Consider the following 22,494-nt stretch of genomic DNA (forward strand, 5'->3'; position numbering starts at 1 on the left):
AAAAAATAGGAGACCTTACTTTTGGGATTACCCTCGTAGTACGCCATCTTCTGATAACGCGACTGGGGCCAGCACAGCTGTTCCAAGCGTCATCATCGTCAGCCGGATGGTGCATTATCTGAATATGACGTATTACTAGATGCTGAATCCGGTCATACTTATAATAAATGATTCTCCGATCGGAACTGTTTTTTACTAATTTTCCTTAACTGACAGATCACTGTACCCCAATAAAGTTATCTAAAATTACTATGTTATTTCTGAACCACGTACAGAATGCTGAACTGTGGCACTCACATGCAGCCGTTGAGGTATCTGAGCAGCAGCATCAGCCAGAGTGAGGTGGAGAAGGCGGAGCAGAGGGCGATGGTGCCGTCCAGCAGCAGGCTGATGACGAGCAGGCGGTGCCGTCCCAGCGTGTCCGACAGGAAGCCCCACACGAACGAGCCGCTGATCAGGCCTGCGCACGTCCAAAGAGCACCACAGCTACAGCCGCCATAGCTAGGACAAGCACTGTTGGGATGATCGAGCAATCAGTCCGGCTGCATTCCATTATTTAGCGTATTTTTATGTTTGGCGATAAACATAAACAGTGTACTGAACGAACTCGCGTGGCTCATTTTACACGGTCCAGTCACAGTAATGTGACCACCGGTTACGTTCGACGTCAACCACTCACAGATGGCAGGTGGCAGCACAAGCAGTGGAGGGGGAGGGGGGGGGGGGGGTATGCAAAGCGTGCAGCGGTGATGCGGAAAGCACCGCAGTCGTTGTCGTAATGCGAAAAGGGAATGATTTATCTGACATCCAAAAGGGCATGATTACTGGCTTTCGGGGCAAGGTTGGAAGCATTATGAAAATGGCTAAGTCTGTAAAGCGTCCGCGTGCCAACGCGGTTAAAGTACACCTCGGATGGTAAAATGGCGCAATCCTACATTGACGCCGAGGCAATTGTGGTGCATCACAGGTCGTAGATGAGACGGCTGTGGAGGTGTGAATAGACGTGCAACTGTTGAGCAGCTGACCGTCCAGACGAACCAAGGGCATACCAATAGTCGTTCAGCAAATGCTACTGCGTATGAGCCTCCGCAGTAGGTGCCAGATTCACGCAACCATGCTCACTGCTGATTATCAGCGAGGAAGGGTGGAACTTGTACGCCACTACCACAACTGGACGCCCACTTTTCAGATGACTCAACTTAATGCACCATCGGCAGATCGCCGTTGGCGTCTGTGGGGAGAAAAGTCTGAAATCAAACACCCTGAAACAATCGTCAGTAGGGTCCAGGTCGGAGGGCATTTCCCAGGTGATCTCGCTATTCTGGAACGCACAATGGATCAACACAAAGCCGGCCGTGGTGGCCGAGCGGTTCTAGGCGCTACAGTGTGGAACCCCGCGACCGCAATGGTTGCAGGTTCGAATCCTGCCTCGGGCATGAATGTGTGTGATGTCCTTAGGTTAGTTAGGTTTAAGTAGTTCTAAGTTCTAGGGGACTGATGACCTCAGAAGTTAAGTCCCATAGTGCTCAGGGCCATTTGGATCAACACAAGTATGTGTCTATCCTTGGGAACCATGTGCACCACTAAGTACAGCCTACCAATGGTGCACTGAAGCAAGCCACATAGCTCGCAGTGCACATGCGTGGTTCGAAGTCCACCAGGATGAGTTTACTATAGTGCTCTGGATACCAAACTTTCCGGGATTTAAATCCAGTCGAGAGTCTGTGGGACCACCTCGCTCGAGCTTTTCACGCCATGGATCCTCGACTGGGAAACCTAGTGCACCTGGCCACAGCACTGGAGCTGGGATGGCTGCACTTCCCTCTCGGTAGCTTCCAGAACCTCGTCGACTCTACCTGCACTTCCCACGTCGCTCCGCACTGCAAAAGGTGGCTATTTAGACTTTTGAGAGGTGGCCACATTAATGTAACTGGAGATTGTGTATTTCTGTCAGGTACACATAAACACTCAGCGTATAGAATAACATATGAGAGCACAGTATAACTAAAACCTAGCCTGGACTCGAGTTTTCAAAGAATGTGTGAGAATGCCAATGTTGTCGTGTGCTACCGAAGACAGTCCAATGAAGTCCCATGAGAAATCCATATACACAACAAGATTCGCTACTGGCAGACTTGGCGTTGACTAACAATGTATGTGAAGGACAGAGATGTGATCTTGCTGACGTGATGCCCGGTTATTTACCAAGGCCGGCTACGACAGTTTCATAAGCCTGTTGCAATCCTGACAAACGAAAGAGGTAATACCAGTATGCGTGGATATGCATACAATATCTACGGCGACCATAGGATCCACATCATTAGCGCTGCTCCGAGTTGATACAAGAGCTCACGGTTTGGTACATCTCTCTTCTTCGGTTATCAACCCACAGGTTGGTTGGCAGCAGCACGCCATTCCGTTCTTTTGTCAACTTTCTTCTTCATATCTGCATAGGTCTGGCACCCGATGTCATTTATTACTTGTTGAATGTAGCTTAATCTAGGTCGTCCTCGGCGAGTTCTTCCTTCAATGATTCCTTCTAATATTCTCTTAATGAAATTGTTATGCCGTAAAATGTGACCTATGAAGGTTATTCTTCTTTTCTGTATATTTCGCCAAAGAGATCTGTTTTCTTTCACTCTTCTGAGGACATCTTCGTTTGTAGCCTTGTCTCGCCAGCTGATTTTTTCCATTCTCCGGTAGCACCACATTTCGAATGCCTCTAATCTTCTCTTTTCTTCTTTTCCACTAGTCCAAGTTTCACATCCGTAAAGGGCTGTACTCCACACATAGGTTTTCATGACTCTCTTTCTTACGTCTAAACTAACATTTCTACTCGTCAGTAAGTTTCTTTTTCCATTGAATGCTATTTTGGCAAGTTGTATTCTGTTTTTAATGTCACTTTTGCTCCTTCCATCTGCTGTTATTTTGCTACCTAAGTAGTTAAATTCTGTAACCTGCCCTAGTTTCTCTCCCTTTATTGTTATTCGTATGGGTTCATTGTAGTTCAGGGCGCCACTCACCATCACTTTAGTCTTTTTCTTATTTATTTTCATTCCATACTGTTCTTTTAAGGTGTTTTCCATTTCATTGAGTGCGGCTTCTAAATCTTCTTTCCTTTCTGTAATTATGGCGATATCATCTGCATATCGCAACATATCTATTTTCATTCCGTTAAGTTTTATTCCTACTTCAATATTCTCTCTTATTTTGTCTATTGCTTCTTGGATATATGCGTTGAAAATTACTGGAGATAGTGGGCATCCCTGTCTCACTCCTTTCCTTATTCTTGCTGTTTCTTCTTTGTTTTCCTTCTTAACTAAGGCTGTTTCATTTTGGTATATTTTAAAGATTATCCTTCTATCATTATATTTCAGACCAGCCTTCTTCAGAATTCTAAACATTTCTGGCCATACAACATTGTCAAATGCCTTTTCGAGGTCTACGAAGGCTATAAATACTTGTTTGTTTTTGGAAATTTGTTTCTCAATTATTAGTCTTAAAGATAAGATTGCTTCCCTCGTCCCTACACCGCTTCTAAAACCGAATTGGTCTTCACTTAGAGTGCTATTCAATTGGTTTTCAACTCTTTTCAAAATTATTCTTATTAGAATTTTTGATGCGTGTGAAAGAAGACTGAGTGTTCGATGGTTTTCACAGTCCATAGTAGATGCTTTCTTAGGTATGGGGAATATGATGCATTTCTGATAGTCTTCAGGAACTTCACCTGTTTTGTATATTTTCTGTATGAGTTGCAGTAATGTAGCTTTCATTTTGTCTCCTGATTTCTTAATTAGTTCAGAAGGTATATCATCAACACCTGCCGCTTTCTTATCTGGTAGTTCTTTTAGTGCTTTTTCAAATTCATCTTTCAGAATTGTGTCCCCTAGTTCTTCTTTCTCTACTTCTTCGCTTAATTCTATCATATTATCTGTTAGAGGGTCTCCTTGATATAGCTCTTCAATGTATTCTTGCCATCTCTTCAGCGTGTCATATCCAAATAGTACCTTGCCCTCTTTGTTCTTTATAGTTCCTGAAGATTTTACTTTCCGTTTAGCAAAGTTTTGTTTTATTGTTCTGTAGGCCAAGTCAGTTTTTCCTTTAACCATGTTTTCCTCCACCTCTTTACAAATGCTGTTGAGGTAATTTTCTTTTGCTTTCCTAGATTCTCTGTTTATTTGGTTTCTAAGCTTTCTATATTTGTTTTCGCTTTGCTCGTCAGAGGCATTTTTGTATAGTCTTCTTTCTTCCATTAGACAAATTATTTCAGGTGTTATCCACTCTTTCCTGTTTACAGGTTTGGCTTTCCCAATAAATTCTTCTGCTGCTTTATGTATGCCTTCTTTGATTTGTTTCCACTCCTCGTTAGTACTCCCGGGAATAATGTTTGATGCCATCTCATCAGTTTTCCGTGCATAAGGGATCACTAGTTCTTCAGACTTTAGGTTATCTCTGTTCCATACTTTGTTCGTTTTTCTCTCTAATCGCTTGAGTTTGAGTAAGCATTTCATCATTACAAGGTTGTGATCACTATTAATATCCGCAGACGGGTAGCTTCTGCAATCCTTGATTTGGTTTTTAAAACGCGATTTTACTAATATATAGTCGATTTGGTGTCTTCTAGTATCTCCTGGGGCTTTCCACGTGTACCTTCTTCTTTTATGGTGGTTGAAAAGGGAGTTCGCTATGACCAACTTGTTTTTGGCACAAAATTCAATTAGCCGGCTTCCTCTTTCGTTTCTATCTCCTAGACCATATTTCCCTACAATTCCGTCAACTTTCTCTTCTCCAACACTAGCATTCCAATCTCCCATTATAATTAAGTTCTCTTCACCTTTAACATAATTTATAACTTTGTTGATGTCTTCATACACTGTTTCTATTACATCGTCTTCTTCTGCCGATGTCGGCATATAGACTTGTACTATTACCGTGTTCTTTGGTTTGGTTCCAATTTTGACTAGTATTATCCTAGAGTTAAATTGCACATATCCTGTGACTAGATTCCCGAGTTTTCCTTTTAGAATTATTCCAACTCCACCGATTCCAGTTGTTCCTTGGTTAGTACCTGTATGAATGATACGATAATTTCCTGATCTGAAGTCTCCTGGTTCAGGCCATCGCATCTCAGATATTCCTATTATGTCTGTTCCCATTCTGTCCATCTCTAGTTTGAGGTTCTCTAATTTCCCGCATTGGAGGAGTGTTCTTACATTCCATGTTGCTATTTTTAGTGTATTCTTCAACTTTGCCTGACCTTCCATTGTCCCCACCCGGAGATCCGATTGGGGGACTATTACTCCGGATTTATGTTTAACAGAAGATTCTGGCATGGTGCGCTACTGATTCTTGGGATATCTTGAGTGATCTTTAATGGAGTGGTTTCCCGTTGCCTTCTCCATCCTATGCCGTTGACTGTGAAGTTCTTCCGCCTTTAGGAGCAATTTCTCACTCCAAGGACAAGAGAGTGCCCTGCCTCTATCCGCTCATCCGCTCTCTTTGAGACCGTTGGCACTTGATAGGGGGCGTTTCCTTATCCCGGGAAACACTCGGTCGTCAGAGCCTCGTTAGCAATAACAGGGTGTACCGTGCAGCAATCCTTAGCTGCAACTCGGGTAGGTGAGGTTGACATTTGTACAGGAGAGGCTGTTAGAGTCGCTTCACTGTACCTTACCTTGGTACATGTCTTTTCTTATTGACGGCATTTGGCTGGGTTGCATGTCACATGTCATAAAAGTAGCTGTCTAATATAAGTGACTGTATTAATTGTGCACACTCTTTTTTTTATGGTCATGAGAGAAAGAAGAGGGTGAAATCCTGTGCCAGCATATAGACTACTGCTCTCGAATAGCACCGAGGGGACCACCGGCCTTGAGGTTCCCATCTACCAGACGGTTACCATCAGCAGTGTCACATACACTTACTTACAATAAAGTGCGGTCAGACTTGGAATTTGGCCCTGCACTTTGGTGTAGAGCCTGGCAATCAGAAACCGTACGCCACCATCTCTCTTCCGTTTAGATGTCAAATACTGGCGAAGAAAAATTTTTCATCACCAGGATTAATACCGAGTCGAGGGCTACCAACCAAGCACACGGATTTAGAAAGCATGGCTCGTGCGAAACTTAGTTTGCCCTTTTCTTGCACGATCTACAGCTAATCATGGATGAAGAACAACAGGAAGATTCCATATTCCTAGACTTCCCGAAAGCGCTTGGCGCAGTGCCCCACTGCAGACGGTGAACAGAGGTCTCAGCGTACAGAATACAGGTATGCGAGTGTTTTAAAAACTTCTCAAGCAATAGAATCCAGTATGTTATCTTCAATGGCGAGTGTTCCTAAAATACAAGAGTATCATCAAAAGTGCCCGAGGGAGTGTGATAGAAGCGCTCTTGTTCTCTTTAAACACAAATGATTTGAATGGCAAGACGAGCAGTAATCTGCGACTGTTTGCCAATGACACGTCACTATACGCGCAAGTACGGTTGATGAGTGACAGTCAGGTCGATTAAATACCTAGGTGTAACGCTGCAAAGCGATATGAAATAGAACTAACACGTAAGGTCAGAAGTAGAGATGGCGAATGGTCGACTTCAGTTTATTGGTAGAGTTTTTAGATACGAGTAGCTCATCTGCAACGAACACCACGTGTAGAACACTAATGCGACCCATTCTTGAGTACTAGTCGAGTATTTGGGATTCTCACCAGGTCGGATTAAAAGAAGGCTTCGAGGCAATTCAGAGGAGTGCTACCAGATTTCTTACCATTAGGTTCGATCAACACGTGAGTGTTATGGAAATGCTTCGTGAACTCAAATGGGAATCCCTGGAGGGAAGACGAAGTTCTTTTTCTGAAATATTGATAAAAAGTACATTTCGCGAGAGAATCGCGAAGATATGAGAAATTAGGGTTCGTACGGGAGGCATGTACACAGTCGGTTTTTCCTCGCTCCGTATGCGATTGGAATAGAAAAGGAAATGACTAGTAGTGGTACATGGTACTCCCCGCCATACACCATATGGTGGCCTGCGTAGTATGTAACTTATGAAGATGTAGATGTAGATGTAAAAGCGTGGGTTAGCGACTTCACTTATGGTGGCTGGTACCCACCGTATACTGTTCCACAACTATTAATTACAACTGTAATTTCTGTGCCATGGTTCTTTCTGATCTTCCTAAACATTACTTGATGAGTGAAGTTCAAATCCTCACCCAACCATTCAGACCTAGGTTTCCCGTGTTTTCTGCAGTTGTAAGTAGGCTGCTTAGGTTTTTATGTTGGTAAAGTCACGTAGCGCTCAGTATAAAAATCACTGGCTGTGCTGTGTGCAGTCTGTGGCTGGTTGGCATTGTTGGAATATTTGCTATCGTAGTGTTGGGCAGTTGGATGTGAACAGCGCGTAGCGTTGCGCAGTTGGAGGTGAGCCGCCAGTAGTGGTGGATGTGGGGAGAGAGATGGCAGAGTTTTGAGAGCGGACGATCTGGATGTGTGTCCGTCAGAAAAAGGAAATTTGTAAGACTGGATGTCATGAACTGATATATATATTATGACTTTTGAACACTATTAAGCTGGCAGTATTGGCGCTCTCTGTATTTCAGTGGTTCGAGTAACGAAGATTTTTGTGAGGTAAGTGATTCATGAAAGGTATAGGTTATTGTTAGTAACGGCCATTCTTTTGTAGGGATTATTGAAAGTCAGATTGCGTTGCGCTAAAAATATTGTGTTCAGTTTAGTGTTGATCAGAATGAGTAAAGAGAGAAATGTCTGAGTACGTTCAGTTTTCCTCAGCTGTTTGAAAATCAAATAATGTAAGAGGTTTATCAGCACAGTAATTTATAATTTTTCTTAGGGGGACGTTTCACAGTTCCTAAAGGTAAATTTCAGAATGATTCCTCTGAAAAAGCCGGCCAGTGTGGCCGAGCGGTTCTAGGCGCTTCAGTCTGGAACCGCGCGACCGCTACGGTCGCAGGTTCGAATCCTGCCTCGGGCATGGATGTGTGTGATGTCCTTAGGCTAGTTAGGTTTAAGTAGTTCTAAGTTATAGGGCACTGATGACCTCAGATGTTAAGTCCCATAATGCTCAGAGCCATTTGAACTACCTCTGAAAAAGGCAAAGTGGGTTTCCCTTCTCGTTCCTGTATAACATAAGATTATGCTCAAGTGTGGAGAACATATGAGTGCTTATGATTTATCTTTCGGTTTCTATGTCTTTTACCAGTGACGGATGATGAAAGACGTACCTGGATCCAGTTCATCTCATATATACATTCCCTGTACATTGATACTACTATCACTGGCCTAACATGTAACGTCGCCACTTGTGCTTTTCGGCAGTATCTCACTGATGAGCACTTTGCTCACGAATGCAAGCCAGCTTCTTTTCGTATTTCTAGAGTCTAGTGCTGATATTCATGAGGCCACACTAATCTCTGAGCACTGTGAAATACGTTGCCTAATATCCCCTACTGACTATACGGTTGCGAATAGTGCAGCTTCTCTTTTGCTACATTTCGACTTTAATCGCAAAGTGGTTTTTTGCACTGTTTGCTCTGACAGTCAGAATAGACGACCTGACACAGTGTTAACAATAGTAAGTCGCACTGACAGCCGTGGTATACACGAACTGAGCAGAGAATGGCTAACGTTTAGTACTGCGATCAATGAAAATTCTAGTGCCTGAAAGTATCTATCTTAGGTTTTCTTTCTTACGAGAACTTCATAACACTAATCATGCTAGATAAAGTGCTAGAAATGCGTCCAAAGCGGCAGTCACTTACCCGCATAGGTAATGGCATTGAGAGCTCCCTTGCTGAGGTCTGTGAGGCCCAGGTCGCACTGTGCCAGAGGCAGAATGTAAGACATGGTTGTCGTGTCCATCAGGCACACGATCGTGGAGAAAAATCCTGCACCCATCAGAATGTAGTTGAATCTGCCAAAACCTGTAAAGCAAAGAAAGGCCACAAAATCACAGGATGATTTTAAATGTGATCTCTTCGCTAATGCAAGGGTAAGATAACATTAATCTAGCGTAAATACACAATGACAGGAAGATGCATCGCTCAAAGTACTGTGAGTGTGTGGGTTTTATTTTGTCAAGTTGCGCAATGGATTGATCCAACAACTACCCATTGGCTCCTGCAAGAAACAATTTCCACCTCACACTACTACAGAAGTCAGACAGACGCTCCTAATGTACCAACAAGAACTGCTTGAAAAACATTCAGCAACAAATATCTTCTGGAATCGTCCGCTGTAAGGAAAAGACACAAAAATATTCTATATTCTTACATAACTAGTGGAATACTTGGGTACTGGAGTATTGCTAGTTAGTGTAAGAAAAACATTAAACAAACGAAAAATATTATTTACACAAAAAATTCTGAGAAATCAAGTGAAACTTTTTCTTGTAAAACAATAAATTTTCGGGTTCTTTCCAGAACAGTAGATTGCCTCTCATGGATAGGAATGCTATTATTTTGCAAGGTATGGAAAGGTTCTTTTCTCCCTTTTCTTTAAGAATCTTATTTACTCAGGAGAATGGCTGAGAGCCGCACCTACACAACTTGAATAACTTTTCTAGGTATGGTCAAGGCTGTCGCGTGTAATGGAGTGTACTGTTATGGTCGACAGATGGGGCTCACATACGCTGAAGCGCACAATACCGTGAGCTGTGACGACTGCTGCCTGTGTCGCTCGCTGCTGACAAATAACACAACTATCTCTTTCTATCTGGATTGACCTTCGCCAATCAAACTCTCCCTACACCTTGATGAAGTCAAGGACTCCTATCCGCCCCTAGTCTAACTATTGGCGTGGTACACCGGTCAAATAACCAGTCCACTGCGATGCCACTCAATATTCATTCACAGGCGTTTAACTAGTACTCTGCCCGTTTTCACACCACACAATAAGTGTGGCGGCCAACACAGTGAACAATGCTTAATCGCGAGTGACTCAATGTAGAGTATCACTCCGATTTGCTAACGACAAAGGTGCTCTCCCAGTAAAGTACTGAGGAGAGACTTAGTTCCTCGCTCTTTGCATACACGTACGAGAGCACTCGCTCTCGTTATGTGTTCCCGCTGCAAGAGCAACAATGGAACGGCCCCTTTTTCTGGAAAAATTGCAAGGGTATATCATTCGCTGTCTTCCCTCACTCCTCTGGCTCTTTGCGTCAGAAATACTCCGCCAATCAGTGTTGCTCTTTTAAACAGGAGAGTGACGTTTCGTTTAAGTTGACCATTGTGTAAATATGTAGCATCTCCGTTAGGCGTATACTGTACTCCTGTGAGAACTCTGTAACTAAGCACTCAGTCCATTAAAAAATGATCCTTCTGGGCGCTCCCACACAATGTAGCGGAATTTGCTTTTAAGTCGAACATGGGGGTCGTTATCCCTTCACTCTGGCAAAAGCTGTTCTCTCTCTGGGCGGTCGCTCCTGCTGAAGTAGGTGTGTTGACTCACCCCTCTGAAGGGACGGGCCTCCCAACGGGCTGTTTGCCTCTTTAGAATGAAAATGCCTGTGGCCGTCATCTTGTGCAAGCCAGCCTCGACTTTTTCAACCTCGGTGCGTGCTTGCGATTACTTATTAGATTTGCATATTGCGTACATGAATTCATACAAAATTGACTCTACCTTATCAAGTTTGAGTTCGAATGAAGTGTCTTGATGTGCAGAATATGATTGTGAGGACGTAATATGTAAGAAATGAAGGTCAGGAGACCACGCCACCTTACAGTACAGCACTTGTCATTTCGTTTTATTGTATATATCAGTGTCTAGAACCAAACAAAAAGATGTTAAGTGTTGACCTTTCGCATTTTTTTATTTATAAACATTTTCAGTGGCATGTAAGGCATATTCAAGGCATTTCAGAAATGATGGTCAATATTCAGGGATTTGATTTCATTCGAAACAAAAAAGTCAAGTAAATATGGACTCTAAAATGCACACCTTAAGAGCTATGAGCAATTATTCTTGATCTTCGATACTGTGAAACAAATCTCTTCTATAACAAGCTCTCTGCTTTCTATATTTTAGGATGTGGTATTGTGGACGAAAATAAGAAAAAAATGTCCCGAAAACATATGCTCTAAAATATATACCTTAAGAACACATGTTTACTGTTTATTTCTTGCTTTGGTCCATCCTACCACTTCCCAAAATAGGAAAAACCAGGAGCTTGCTATAGAAGAGATTTGTTTCACAGTATCGAAGGTCAAGAATTGCTCATAGCCCTTAAGGTATGCGTTTTAGGGTCCATGTTTACTAGACTTTTTTGTTTCGAATGATCATTCCTGTGTTATCCCTGAATATTGACCATCACTTCTGAAACACCTTGTACAGAAGATATGTAACAATATATCTTTTAGCTATCTACACGGGCGGAAAAAAATGACACACCCTCAAAAACTGTGTTCAGTGGCACCAGAGTATGATATGTGCATAATGAAGACTTGCAGCGACAATGATTCATTCGTCACGGTCATCAGCGATCGAATGGCGCTCAGGAAGGCTATCTGTGCACTCTGTTTTGACTATGTAGACAGTATCTGATCTGGGGTTCGAGGTGAACAGTGTTTGGAAAATTCATTGTAGGGTATAGCCACGCCACGCTGGCGAGTGTATACTCCTGCTGAACAACTTCAACCATTTGAGTAGGATCGCATTACGGGCCTGCGGGATATTGGATGGACGTATCGACGGGTTGCTGCACATGTTATGTACAGTGTATAGGTGATGTGTCGCTGCTTTCAGCAGTGGTCGAACATTCACAGCCCATAAAGCAAGTTCTGTACGTCCGCCTGTCCTAGTACCGACGCACGTCCAGGTCCTCCTAATGTCACAGTGGCCGACCGAATATAATCCATTGCTGAAGTATGGGCAAATTTTGCACCTGGTGTGTCACCAAGGACCATTGGGAACCTTCTTCTTAGAGGAGATCGCGCATGCCTCTGGCCAGGCTACCACTGACACCACGATGTCTCCAACCACGGCTACTCTGGTGTAGTGAATGAGTCGACTGGAGACTAGAATGACATTCTGTGTTCTCAGTGATAAGAGTAGGTTCTTTTGGTATGCTAGTGTTGGAAGTACACCCCAGCGTAGACCCGGTGAGCGGCCTATTCCTGAGTGCATTCGTCCATGATGTACAGGTCCCAGCACGAGCTTCATGGTGTGGAGGCCTTCAGTTACAACTCACGGTTACATTTGGTGTCCCACCTCAAGCACCATGGCGTGGAGGACTGTCAGTTACTATTCACGCTCTCATTTGGGGCTTCTGCAGAGGAAAGTAACCAATGCCACTTCAGTGCACAAGTTGCTACCCCTGTACTACTGCCATTTCTTCGACAGTAATGTGATGTACTTTTCCAGCAGGATACTGTACATCCACTTACACTTACACTTGCTCTTCATGCTATACAACAACTGCCGGGGCCAGCAAAATCACCAGATCACTCGCCAGTTGAGTGCGTATGGGACATGGTGAAGTGAGAACTTGATCGTTCTCCAAAGTCTGCAAGAACCGTTGGCGAGTTGCAACGGAAGGTACAAGGTGCTTGAGACAATCTATCGCAGGAACCATTTAGCACCTTTTCAATTACTGGCATGCTAGAATACAGGCTTGCATTGCTGCCAGACGTGTACTGATGCGACTGTTTGGCCACCCTTTACTGTTACATGTGTGTTCAATTTGATCTGAATTTCATATCACATACTCCTACAATGATAAACTACCTGTCATCACTTATCAATAAAGTGGTCTTGTCTTTGAGGATGCTGCCGTTTTCTTTCCGGCAGTGAATATATACTGATATAAATTAAAACTTTCAACCGTTGTTTCTGCCTGTATGTTCGGGCTAATCGCAGGAATTACTGTAGTGATTTTGATAAAGTTTTCACCAACAGTAGACAAAATTCACGAGGAGGTTTTTAACCACAAGAGATAGATGTAGGGCCACTCTATTGCAACTCCTGGCTGGCACAATCTAGTGCTACCAGAAGGCAAGCGGGAGCTACCAGTATCACGTAGCTGACACGAACTGGCACTGTTGCAATGCCTTTTAGTAGTCCAGATGGTGCTGATTGTTGTCGAATGAAACGGCGGCGCGATAGCTCACGGTTGCCATCATTTCCACTCGAAAGCCAGTTAAATATGGGAAAACTAACATGTGCTGCTAACATCGTCTAAGTTATGTGGGAGTGAAGATTGTCAATTACTTAACGTTGTTCTCCGAATTTACATCATAGCTGTGTGCATTGGCTCATTAATAAAATTACAGACAGTAGATACTTAGTACTAGCCATACAAATCTGGTCTCAATCGCTTGTATTTCAATAGTTCATATACTGGTCTTTTGGCATTTATATCTACTCGCGCAGAAGCTTCCCGTTTTTATTTGTTAATTCCAGTTACACCTCACTCGTGTTCGCTTCAAATGTTGTAATATAAGACAATCAGAATTGAGTTTAGGTACCATAGAACTCCAATAACAGTTTTTACTGCGGGACATGCCCTTGTATACATTCGAAGGGTGGTCTAAAGATGTAGCAACAATCGCAAGAACACATCTTCTTCACTTTCAGTGAGGATAGCAATGTCATCAGCAAATCTTATCATTGATATACTTTCACCTTAAATTTTAATTCCACTCCTGAAACTTTCTTTTATTTCCATCGTTGCTTCTTCGATGAACAGACTGAACCAAAGGCGCGAAAGACTACATTCCCATCTTACACCCTTTTTAATCCGAGCACTTCGTTCTTAGCCCTCCAACTTTTTTGTTTCCTCTTGGCTCTTTTGGGTATTGTATATTACCTGCCTTTCCCTACAGCTTATCCCTATTTTTCTCAGAATTTTGAACATGTTGCACCATTTTACACTGTCGAATGCTTTTTCCACTTCGACAAATCCTATGAATGAGCTCAGAATATGTTCTAAGATTCTGCAACGAACGAATATCAAAGATACTGGACAGTAGCTTCGTGGATCACTTCTGCTGCTCTTCGTGTAGACGTATTTGACCTGTAATTTTTGTTTGAGGGATCTACGGAAAATTGTAGTTAAAAGAAGACTACGTCATAATGGAGCAAGGCGCTAACATTTTATGCTTACCACCCACTTTTGCATTTCTGTGCCAGTAAAATTTTCAAACTGGCCATTGATTCCTCAGTAACGGTCATTTATGATGTAGGGAAGTAACTTTACTTTAGAAAATTTATGAAACAAAGTTACAGCAAATTAAAACACAAAAAAAGGATTATATACTAAATAGTTTATTTCAAAATTTTATGAAAACGTAACTAAAATTGTTTTAATGCCACTACCGCCTACTGCTTACCATGAAAGCTGGGACGCTCACTAGCGGGCGGTAGGGATCATATTGCCCACCACTGTGCTAACCTATTATATTCGCGGAGACCTCTCTCACAGCTACATCTAATTCGTAAATTCCCAGCATGATAAAGGACAAATAGGTCAGCAACAAATTTTTACTAAAACTGCTATTTGTAATTCTGTCGCAGCTGCAGTGAGAAATATTCATTACTTGTGGTGTATAGTTTCGGATATGACGTCAGTTATCAAACAGGACTGATGCTGTTTGGAAAGAAGTGCTAATAATACTTTGTAGATGATTTTGTGCATGTTACACATTACTGCCGACTGTGGCTACTGGGAAATGCACTGGTCAAGGTGCGGTAAGATTCTGCAACGAACGAATGTCAAAGATACTGGACAGTAGCTTCGTGGATCACTTCTGCTGCTCTTCGTGTAGACGTATTTGACCTGTAATTTTTGTTTGAGGGACGTACGGAAAATTGTAGTTAAAAGAAGAGCTAACTCAGCTGTCGATGGAGGTGATGATTTGATAGTAGACTTCATGTCCGCAAGAAAAATAATATTTCCCACTGCAACTTCGACGGAATTACAAATAACTGTTTCACATCAAATTCAGTTGCTTACAAGTATGTAGTTCTTTATTTATCGTATGATGAAGTCAAATAAAAGTACACGACGTCCCTGGGCAGATGTGCTCAATCACACGTTCACACAATCTTGCATCTCCAGATCTCGTTCCCTGAGTCATTCGATTGCTTCTTCCGATGCGTGTAGAATGTCCATTAGTGTTCCTTTGTGCGCTCGATTTGCGCGGGAGGTTTATAACACTTCCGTCTGCTACTGCTATACCATAACCTTAAAGTAGGAGGCAGGTCGTGAAATGTAACTATCTAGTTAAAACAATTATGGTATAAAGCAACAGAGCAGTGTTACCCTCTGAGAGGAATTTTGTTGTGTTGACCGAGTTGTACCTAACGGGGGTGACTTATCGGAAATGAAAGTCAGAATTACGTAAATATTTGAACAGTAACAAACGAAATTTTTGCCTATGAGTCAAAAGATGAACGTTCTTGTTTAAGAAAGTATGTATAAGTAACTTTAATGGACAAACACAACCTATACTTGGCCACACGCAAGTGCTGACACATACATATGTTTACGGTAAGATTGAAGCTAACAGCTAGAGCAGCACAAACTCTTGGCAAAAATATGACAAAAACCGATACACACTATTACTTTCAGGGCTTGTTCAAACTGAATGGTCTTTATAACATTACTATTAACATTCACTGCAGGATCATAAATTGGACACAGGTTAAGTCTCTCTCAGTTAAATACTTTACTATTTAAAATGAGAGTTAATTGGAATCCACTAACAAGTTGCTTCTCACTATCTTTTGAATAAAGAAATTATGGTTTTCATAAATAGTGGTCTTCCCGTTACTTGTTACCTAGCATTAGCACAATAGACAAACTGTGGATCCTGTTATACTATTAATATGCACTTCCAATACATAAGAGAGACAACCACTTAGCAATCATGAACATATAATTTTCTGCTATTGCAGTTTTCCACTTTTACTACAGTGAAACACAATGTTGACAAAATTGCAAGAAACTGATTCACCTTTTAGAATTTATTACAGGTAGCACTATGATCGTTAACTAAGCAAAACTTTATAAGCTTCAGTTTTAAGAGCTTTTAATCTTTAAAAGAAACTGCAAATTGTCTTTATTACCACAGTCTTCTACTTGCAAGTAAATGATTAAATAGGAGGCATTGAAACTCCACAAAACTTTAAATTAGACTGTTTCTATCCCCGGGAGCCTTTCACAAGACTACATTTACTACCTCCCACAATTTCATTAAATCCACGGTAAATCTGAATACTCTCTTCTTACCAAAGATCAAACAACATTATTTAATGTTTTGAGGCTTTCATTTTTTTTTCACAAACTAGGACACTCGGTGATCATAGTTTAAATGGAAAGGAACCTGAAAGGTGTTGTGATAGGGAAAATCAAGGTAGGTACATGAATTCAGTTATAAGTTACCTTATATTTGAGCACACTAACACATCCAATAAGCTGATCCTTCACTGTACATTATTATAGCATTCCGTTACAGTGATTGCCCAATGTGGTGGCAACTGCATGTTGGTAGGTGGATTTGCAGGCAGAATTGCTGGACTCTGGCCCTTCTTGGTGGCGATGTTAAATACCAATTCCAGAATCGTTCCAGCTATTTATCCATCCATCCGAGGCATTGTAAAGTGGCAGAAAAAGCCTCTCTCGGAACCAGCACAATATGCAACTTTTACGTGGCTGTGCACAGTTTGGTAGCTCGTCCCCGACTGGCTCTTGGTTCCACCTTTTCTACCTAGCCAACCACAACTCGCGCGCTACTAAGTTCCGTTCCCAAGGGGAACCACAACAACTTTTGCATACAGAATAACTAAGAACCCTAAGCGAGGATCAGCAATTTACATAACAGCAAACAAACATTTTAAATAAAACAGAACATTTGCACATATTGACATTTCTACAAAAAATTATTCACACAGAAATTACAATTATATACAGTAAGTTTTGTTCCCTCCAAGGGGGACAAAGAATTTAAATGACAGATATACTACATTGCATAGAATCAAGCCACGACATCAAAGTTTTAAACCAAGAAAAGAGTATACAATTTTGTGTTATCTATTCAATCAAACACATTTACAGAAGCTCAACGATGTAACATTGAATGAAACAAAAGCAAAATAAATCAGTAGAGCATTAGAGCTATGGTGTTACAGGTTGACACCGAAAGAGAACCCAACAAAGCTGTTTGCTACGTGACACGACAGTTTTCTTGATTTATAGCTTTAGTTGTGCAATATACCGATGAATGGACCAAATGGTAAGTCGCAGTGGTTGGCACACTGGCCATTCAGGTTTAGGTTTTCAGTGATTTCCCTTCATCGCTTATGGCAATTATCAGGATGGCTATTTGAAAGGGCACAGCCGACTTCCTTCCCCGTCCTTGAAACTTTCCGAGCCTGCGCTCCGTCTCTTAATTAACAGCGATGTTGACGGAACACTAAACGCTATTCTTCCGATCTCTCTTCGGTGAATGGGTAGCTGATTAAAGTAAAATCAAAGTCCGGTGCATTTGTCTCTGTTGTTTGGCAAGTAATAAAGCTTCTTCGCACAATAGACCTTCAGTCCAGAAAGTCCCGAGACAGATTTTATTCCTGGCGTCCAAGTGACGACGGTTCAGTAACTACGGTAGCAGCTTGTACTAAGAACTGTAAACAAGAAATGTGCATTCGGTCAGTGTCTTGTGAGTGTTAAGTAGTAGAAGCGTGTCCGTAGTGTGTCAACGTTGTTGTGTCTCTACGCCTACGTCTACATCTGTACTCCACACGCCACCTTGGGGTGTATGGCTGAGTTCCCTGTGTAGCTGTATCACTTCTCCCCTTTCCTACTCCAGTCGCTTATGGTTCGCTTTGAAGAACGTTTGCTGGTAAGCCTCTGTGTGAGCTCGAATCTGTATAATTTTATCTTAATGGTCTTTTCGCGAGATACACATAGGAGTAAACAATATACATACACACATCAAAAAAAGGTTTTCATCACCTCGGTTTCGAGGGTTCCGGAACCTGTACATAAATCAACAGAGATCAACATATACGTCACTTCCGCCCCTTTTATTGCTCATGAAAACCACACATTGCATGTTGTACCACCATACAGCAAGACCTTCAGATGTGGTGGTCCAGATTGCTGTACACACCGGTATATCTCAGTAGCACGTCCTCTTGCAATGATGCATGACTGTATTCGTCGTGGCATACTATCCACAAGTTCATCAAGGCACTGTTGGTCCAGACTGTCCCACTCCTCAACGGCGATTCGGCGTAGATCCCTCAGAGTGGTTGGTGCGTCACGTCGTCCATAAGCAACCCTTTTCAATCTATCCCAGGCATGTTCGATAGGGTTCATGTCTGTCGACTCTAGTCGAGTGATGTCGTTATCCTGAAGGAAGTCATTCAGAAAATGTGTCCGATGGTGGCGCGAATTGTCGTCCATGAAGACGAATGCCTCGCCAATATGCTGCCGATATGTTGCACTATCGGTCGGAGGATGGCATTCACGTATCGTACAGCAGTTACGGCTCCTTCCATGACCACCAGCGGCGTACGTCGGACCCACATAATGTCTCCCCAAAACAGCAGCATCCACCTCGCTGCACTCGCTGGACGGTGTGTCTAAGGCGTTCAGACTGACAGGGATGCCTCCAGACACGTCTCCACCGACTGTCTGGTTGAAGGTATACGCGACACTCATCGGAGAAGAGAACGTGATGCCAATCATGAGCGGTCCATTCGGCATGTTGTTGGACCCATCTGTACGGCACTGCATGGTGTCGTGGTTGCAAAGATGGACCTCGCCATGGGCGTCGGGAGTGAAGTTGCGCATCATGTAGCCTATTGCGCACAGTTTGAGTCGTAACACGATGTCCTGTGGCTGCACGAAAAGCATGGTGGCGTTGCTGTCAGGGTTCCTCCAAGCCATAATCCGTAGGTATCGGTCTTCCACTCCAGTAGTAGCCCTAGGGCAGGCTGAGCGAGGCATGTTATCGACAGTTCCTGTCTCTCTCTGTATCTCCTCCATGTCCGAACAACATCGCTTTTGTTCACTCCGAGACGCCTGAACACCTCCCTTGTTGAGAGCCCTTCCTGGCACAAAGTAAGAATGTGGACGTGATCGAACCGCGGTATTGACCGTCTAGGCATGGTTGAACTACAGACAACACGATCCATGTACCTCCTTCCTGGTGGAATGACTGGAACTGATCGGCTGTCTGACCACCTCCGTCTAATAGGCGCTGCTAAAGCGTGGTTGTTTACATCTTTGGGTGGATTTAGTGACATCTATGAACAGTCAAAGGGACTGTTTCTGTGATAAAATAATTACAGTCAACGTCTATCCTCAGGAGTTCTGGGAACAGGGGTAATGCAAAACTTTTTTTTTTGTGTATTTGTTGACTCTTCTAGAAACGTATGCCCTCGGAACTTTAACAGAAAACGACACTGTGATGCAGAACCCTTTCTTGTAATGTCTGCCACTGCAGTTGGTTGGTCATCTCCGTGTCTCTTTAAAGTTTACTAAAGGAATCGGTTATCAAGTCCTCAAGACATGCTCCAGAATGTTTTTAAGAATAGGAAAGTGTGTGTGAAACTAAACAGGACGAATGACGCGTGGACTCCTGGCTTGATTGAAGTGCAAATCGCGGACGATTCCTTTTCTGAACAAGAGAAAAGAAAAAACATATTGTCACAGGTGAAAAGACGTGGTGTTTTCAAAACGACTCTACCCCAAAACGACGAAGTGTAGAAATTCACACGTAGAATCAACGCTTTGACGGTGTAACTGAAGTCAATGGGACGCGCAAGTTGAACAACATCCAAAAGAAGGACTTATCTAACTGTCCCACATGGTTGTATGAACGTGCTATGCATTGTTCTCAAGTAGGAGAAGACTATGTAAAAACCTGAAACACTAGAACCAACATCTTGATTTACCTCTATTTGTATGAAATCAGTCGCGAAACTTTTTCGACTGACTGGGTATGTTCGTGCAGTTGTTTGTCGTTAACCTTCCACAAGCAGTTTAGGTCACGTGCTTCACCCAGAAAAAAAAAAGGTCGTGCAACTAATGTCCGCGACATAAAGATTAATATATACGGTTTTCGATCATTATGTTAACACATAAGAGAGATAAATAAATCAGTAAGACATTGGCACAACACACAGAGTTTGCACAACAGAGTACACCGAGTAGTTTGTTTAAAATCGTGGATTACACGCAAAAATCAGTGAGCAATGATGCTGTTCAAAGCTCAATCACCCATTTCCTGGGCACAGGTGATATTGTAATTTTTATTGTGCCTTTCATTTTGTATTGTGAACATTAGGGTTATAGACATGCTCTTTCACAATACTTCATTGAAAGAAATCATTAGCTGTTAAATGTGTGGTCTGCGAAGTCCGGCAGAATGATCCCACACTGCACGTTCAGTGGTCTGCAAATTTGTGGCCAGTAAAATCATAAAATGTATGTCTACAATGTGGAGCAACATCTTTTTGATGGAAAAAAACTCATCATTCGAGCCTGCAGTAGAACAAAGCTGATACTGTAATCATTCTACAAAGGAGATTGCTTACAAATCATTTGTGCGACCTATTCTGGAATATTGCTCAAGTGTGTGGGAACAGCACCAGATAACACTAGCAGGAGAGATTGAATGTATACAGAGAAGGACAGCACGAATGGTCACAGGTTTGTTTGTCCATGGGAGAATCTCAAACAGATGCTGAATAAACTAAACTGTCAGACTAATTAAGATAGGTCCTCATCTCGTGGTCTAGTGGCTAGCGTCGCTACCTCTGGATAACTGGGTGCCGGGTTCGATTCCCAAGGACTGGGTGTTTGTATTGTCCTCATCATTCCACCATCTTTCATGAAAGTAGCTAGAATGGACTGTGTACAGATTGGGAATGTGTACGGGCGCTAATGACAGCGCAGTTGAGCGGCCAACAAATCAAACATCATCATCATCATCATCATCATCATCATCATCATCATCTTGAAGACAGACGTAAACTGTCCCGAGAAAGCTACTTACGAAGTTTCAAGAACCGGCTGTAAGTGATGACTCTAGGAATGTACTACAGACCCCTATTTATCGCTCTCATAGGGATAATTACAGCACACACAGAGGCATTTAAACACTCATCGTTTCCACGCTCCTTAAGTAAACATGACCGGATGATCCCTCTGTCATGTACTTCTCAGTGATTTGCAGAGTGTGGATGGATGTAGATGTAACCCTGTGAAGTGTGCTTCGCTTTGGAGAAACCGATGGCCACCTGCATTAACTACCATGGCAATAACGTTTGGTCGATTGGATCATTATCAACTATTGCGAACTGTAACAACTGCTGGACGGGGTACAGCGCAGCTGATTATGTCCCAGTTCAGTGTCAGGCATCAACAGCTGGTGAATAGCAACACCAATTAGACTTACCGCTTCACTATGGGATACAGGAGCCATCCCTTTTGCCGGAGGGCATCTCTCAGGCACATATTGGAGATATTCTCAGGCAGAGGTTTATATTCGATGATGGATGTGCAGGTGAGGTCTTGCAAGATCCAGAATGATGAGCTGAAATCGGTCTGCAAATTTAAATACCTGGTGTCGTACATACAGAGGGGCGGAGGACTGGAAAGCGAGATACAACACCGAATAAATTACGGTTGGAACAACTGGAGGAAAATGAGTGGTGTGTTGTGTGAGAAGAAGGTGAGCATCGGGTTGAAAGAGAAAGTGTACAAGTCGGTGGTAAGGCCTGCTATGATATAAGGGGCAGAGACATGGCCAATCACAGTAGCCCAGGAAAGGAAGATGGAAGTGGCGGAAACGAAGATGCTGAGTGGATGTGTGGGGTAACAAGGAAGGACAGAATTAGAAATGAATTTGTTATAGGAGCTGTGAAAGTGGGACCCATGGGGAAAAAGATACAAGAGAGCAGACTAAGATGGTACGGACACTTACAGAGAAAAGGCACGAGTATATCGGAAACAAGTTGAAGATATAAAGATTGAAGGAGCGAGAAGGAGAGGAAGACCGAAGATGAGGTGGAAGGATAAGATATCTGGGGACCTAAGGGAGAAAGGATGGAAGAAGGAAGAGGCAATGGATAGAGTATTATGGAGGAGAAGGATTCAGAAGAGCAACGCCGACCCTACGTGACGTGGGACAAGGCAACGATAAAGAAGAAGAAGAAGTTTACATGTGATGAAATGGAGGGTCGGAACACTTCTTATATTGTCTCTCCACAGTGAACGATACAAATACCTGTTTCTGGATCATGGTCGTGCATTTTGTTCCTCAACTGCAACCCACAAGCGATGAATAACTTTAACAATACGTTGACCTGCTGCTCCTGAATTCTGTTGAGGACCACTTCATCGACATGAAGAGGCTTGTGTCACCTGGACTCAATAGCGCTGAGCACATTTCGAACACCATCGGGCGAGACGTGCCAGCTATGAAGCCAATTCCGACCAATCTCGGTGGTTTTGGGCGGCGGTTGAAGG

The 22,494-nt window shown here is 42.8% G+C and overlaps 1 protein-coding gene across 1 annotated transcript in view; it reads right to left on the bottom strand.

The window, feature by feature from the left end:
• The window catches only part of LOC124613210 (probable metabolite transport protein CsbC), a 210,275-nt gene that overhangs the window by 103,074 nt on the left and 84,707 nt on the right, over positions 1-22,494 (bottom strand). The window contains exons 3-4 of the mRNA XM_047141885.1: positions 8,780-8,941; positions 298-460 (exon numbers count right to left, since the gene is read on the bottom strand). Of these exons, the coding sequence (XP_046997841.1) occupies positions 298-460; positions 8,780-8,941 (325 nt within the window). The remainder of the gene's footprint in view (positions 1-297; positions 461-8,779; positions 8,942-22,494) is intronic.

The sequence above is a fragment of the Schistocerca americana genome, chromosome 4 (genome assembly GCF_021461395.2).
Source record: "Schistocerca americana isolate TAMUIC-IGC-003095 chromosome 4, iqSchAmer2.1, whole genome shotgun sequence".
NCBI lineage: Eukaryota > Metazoa > Arthropoda > Insecta > Orthoptera > Acrididae > Schistocerca > Schistocerca americana.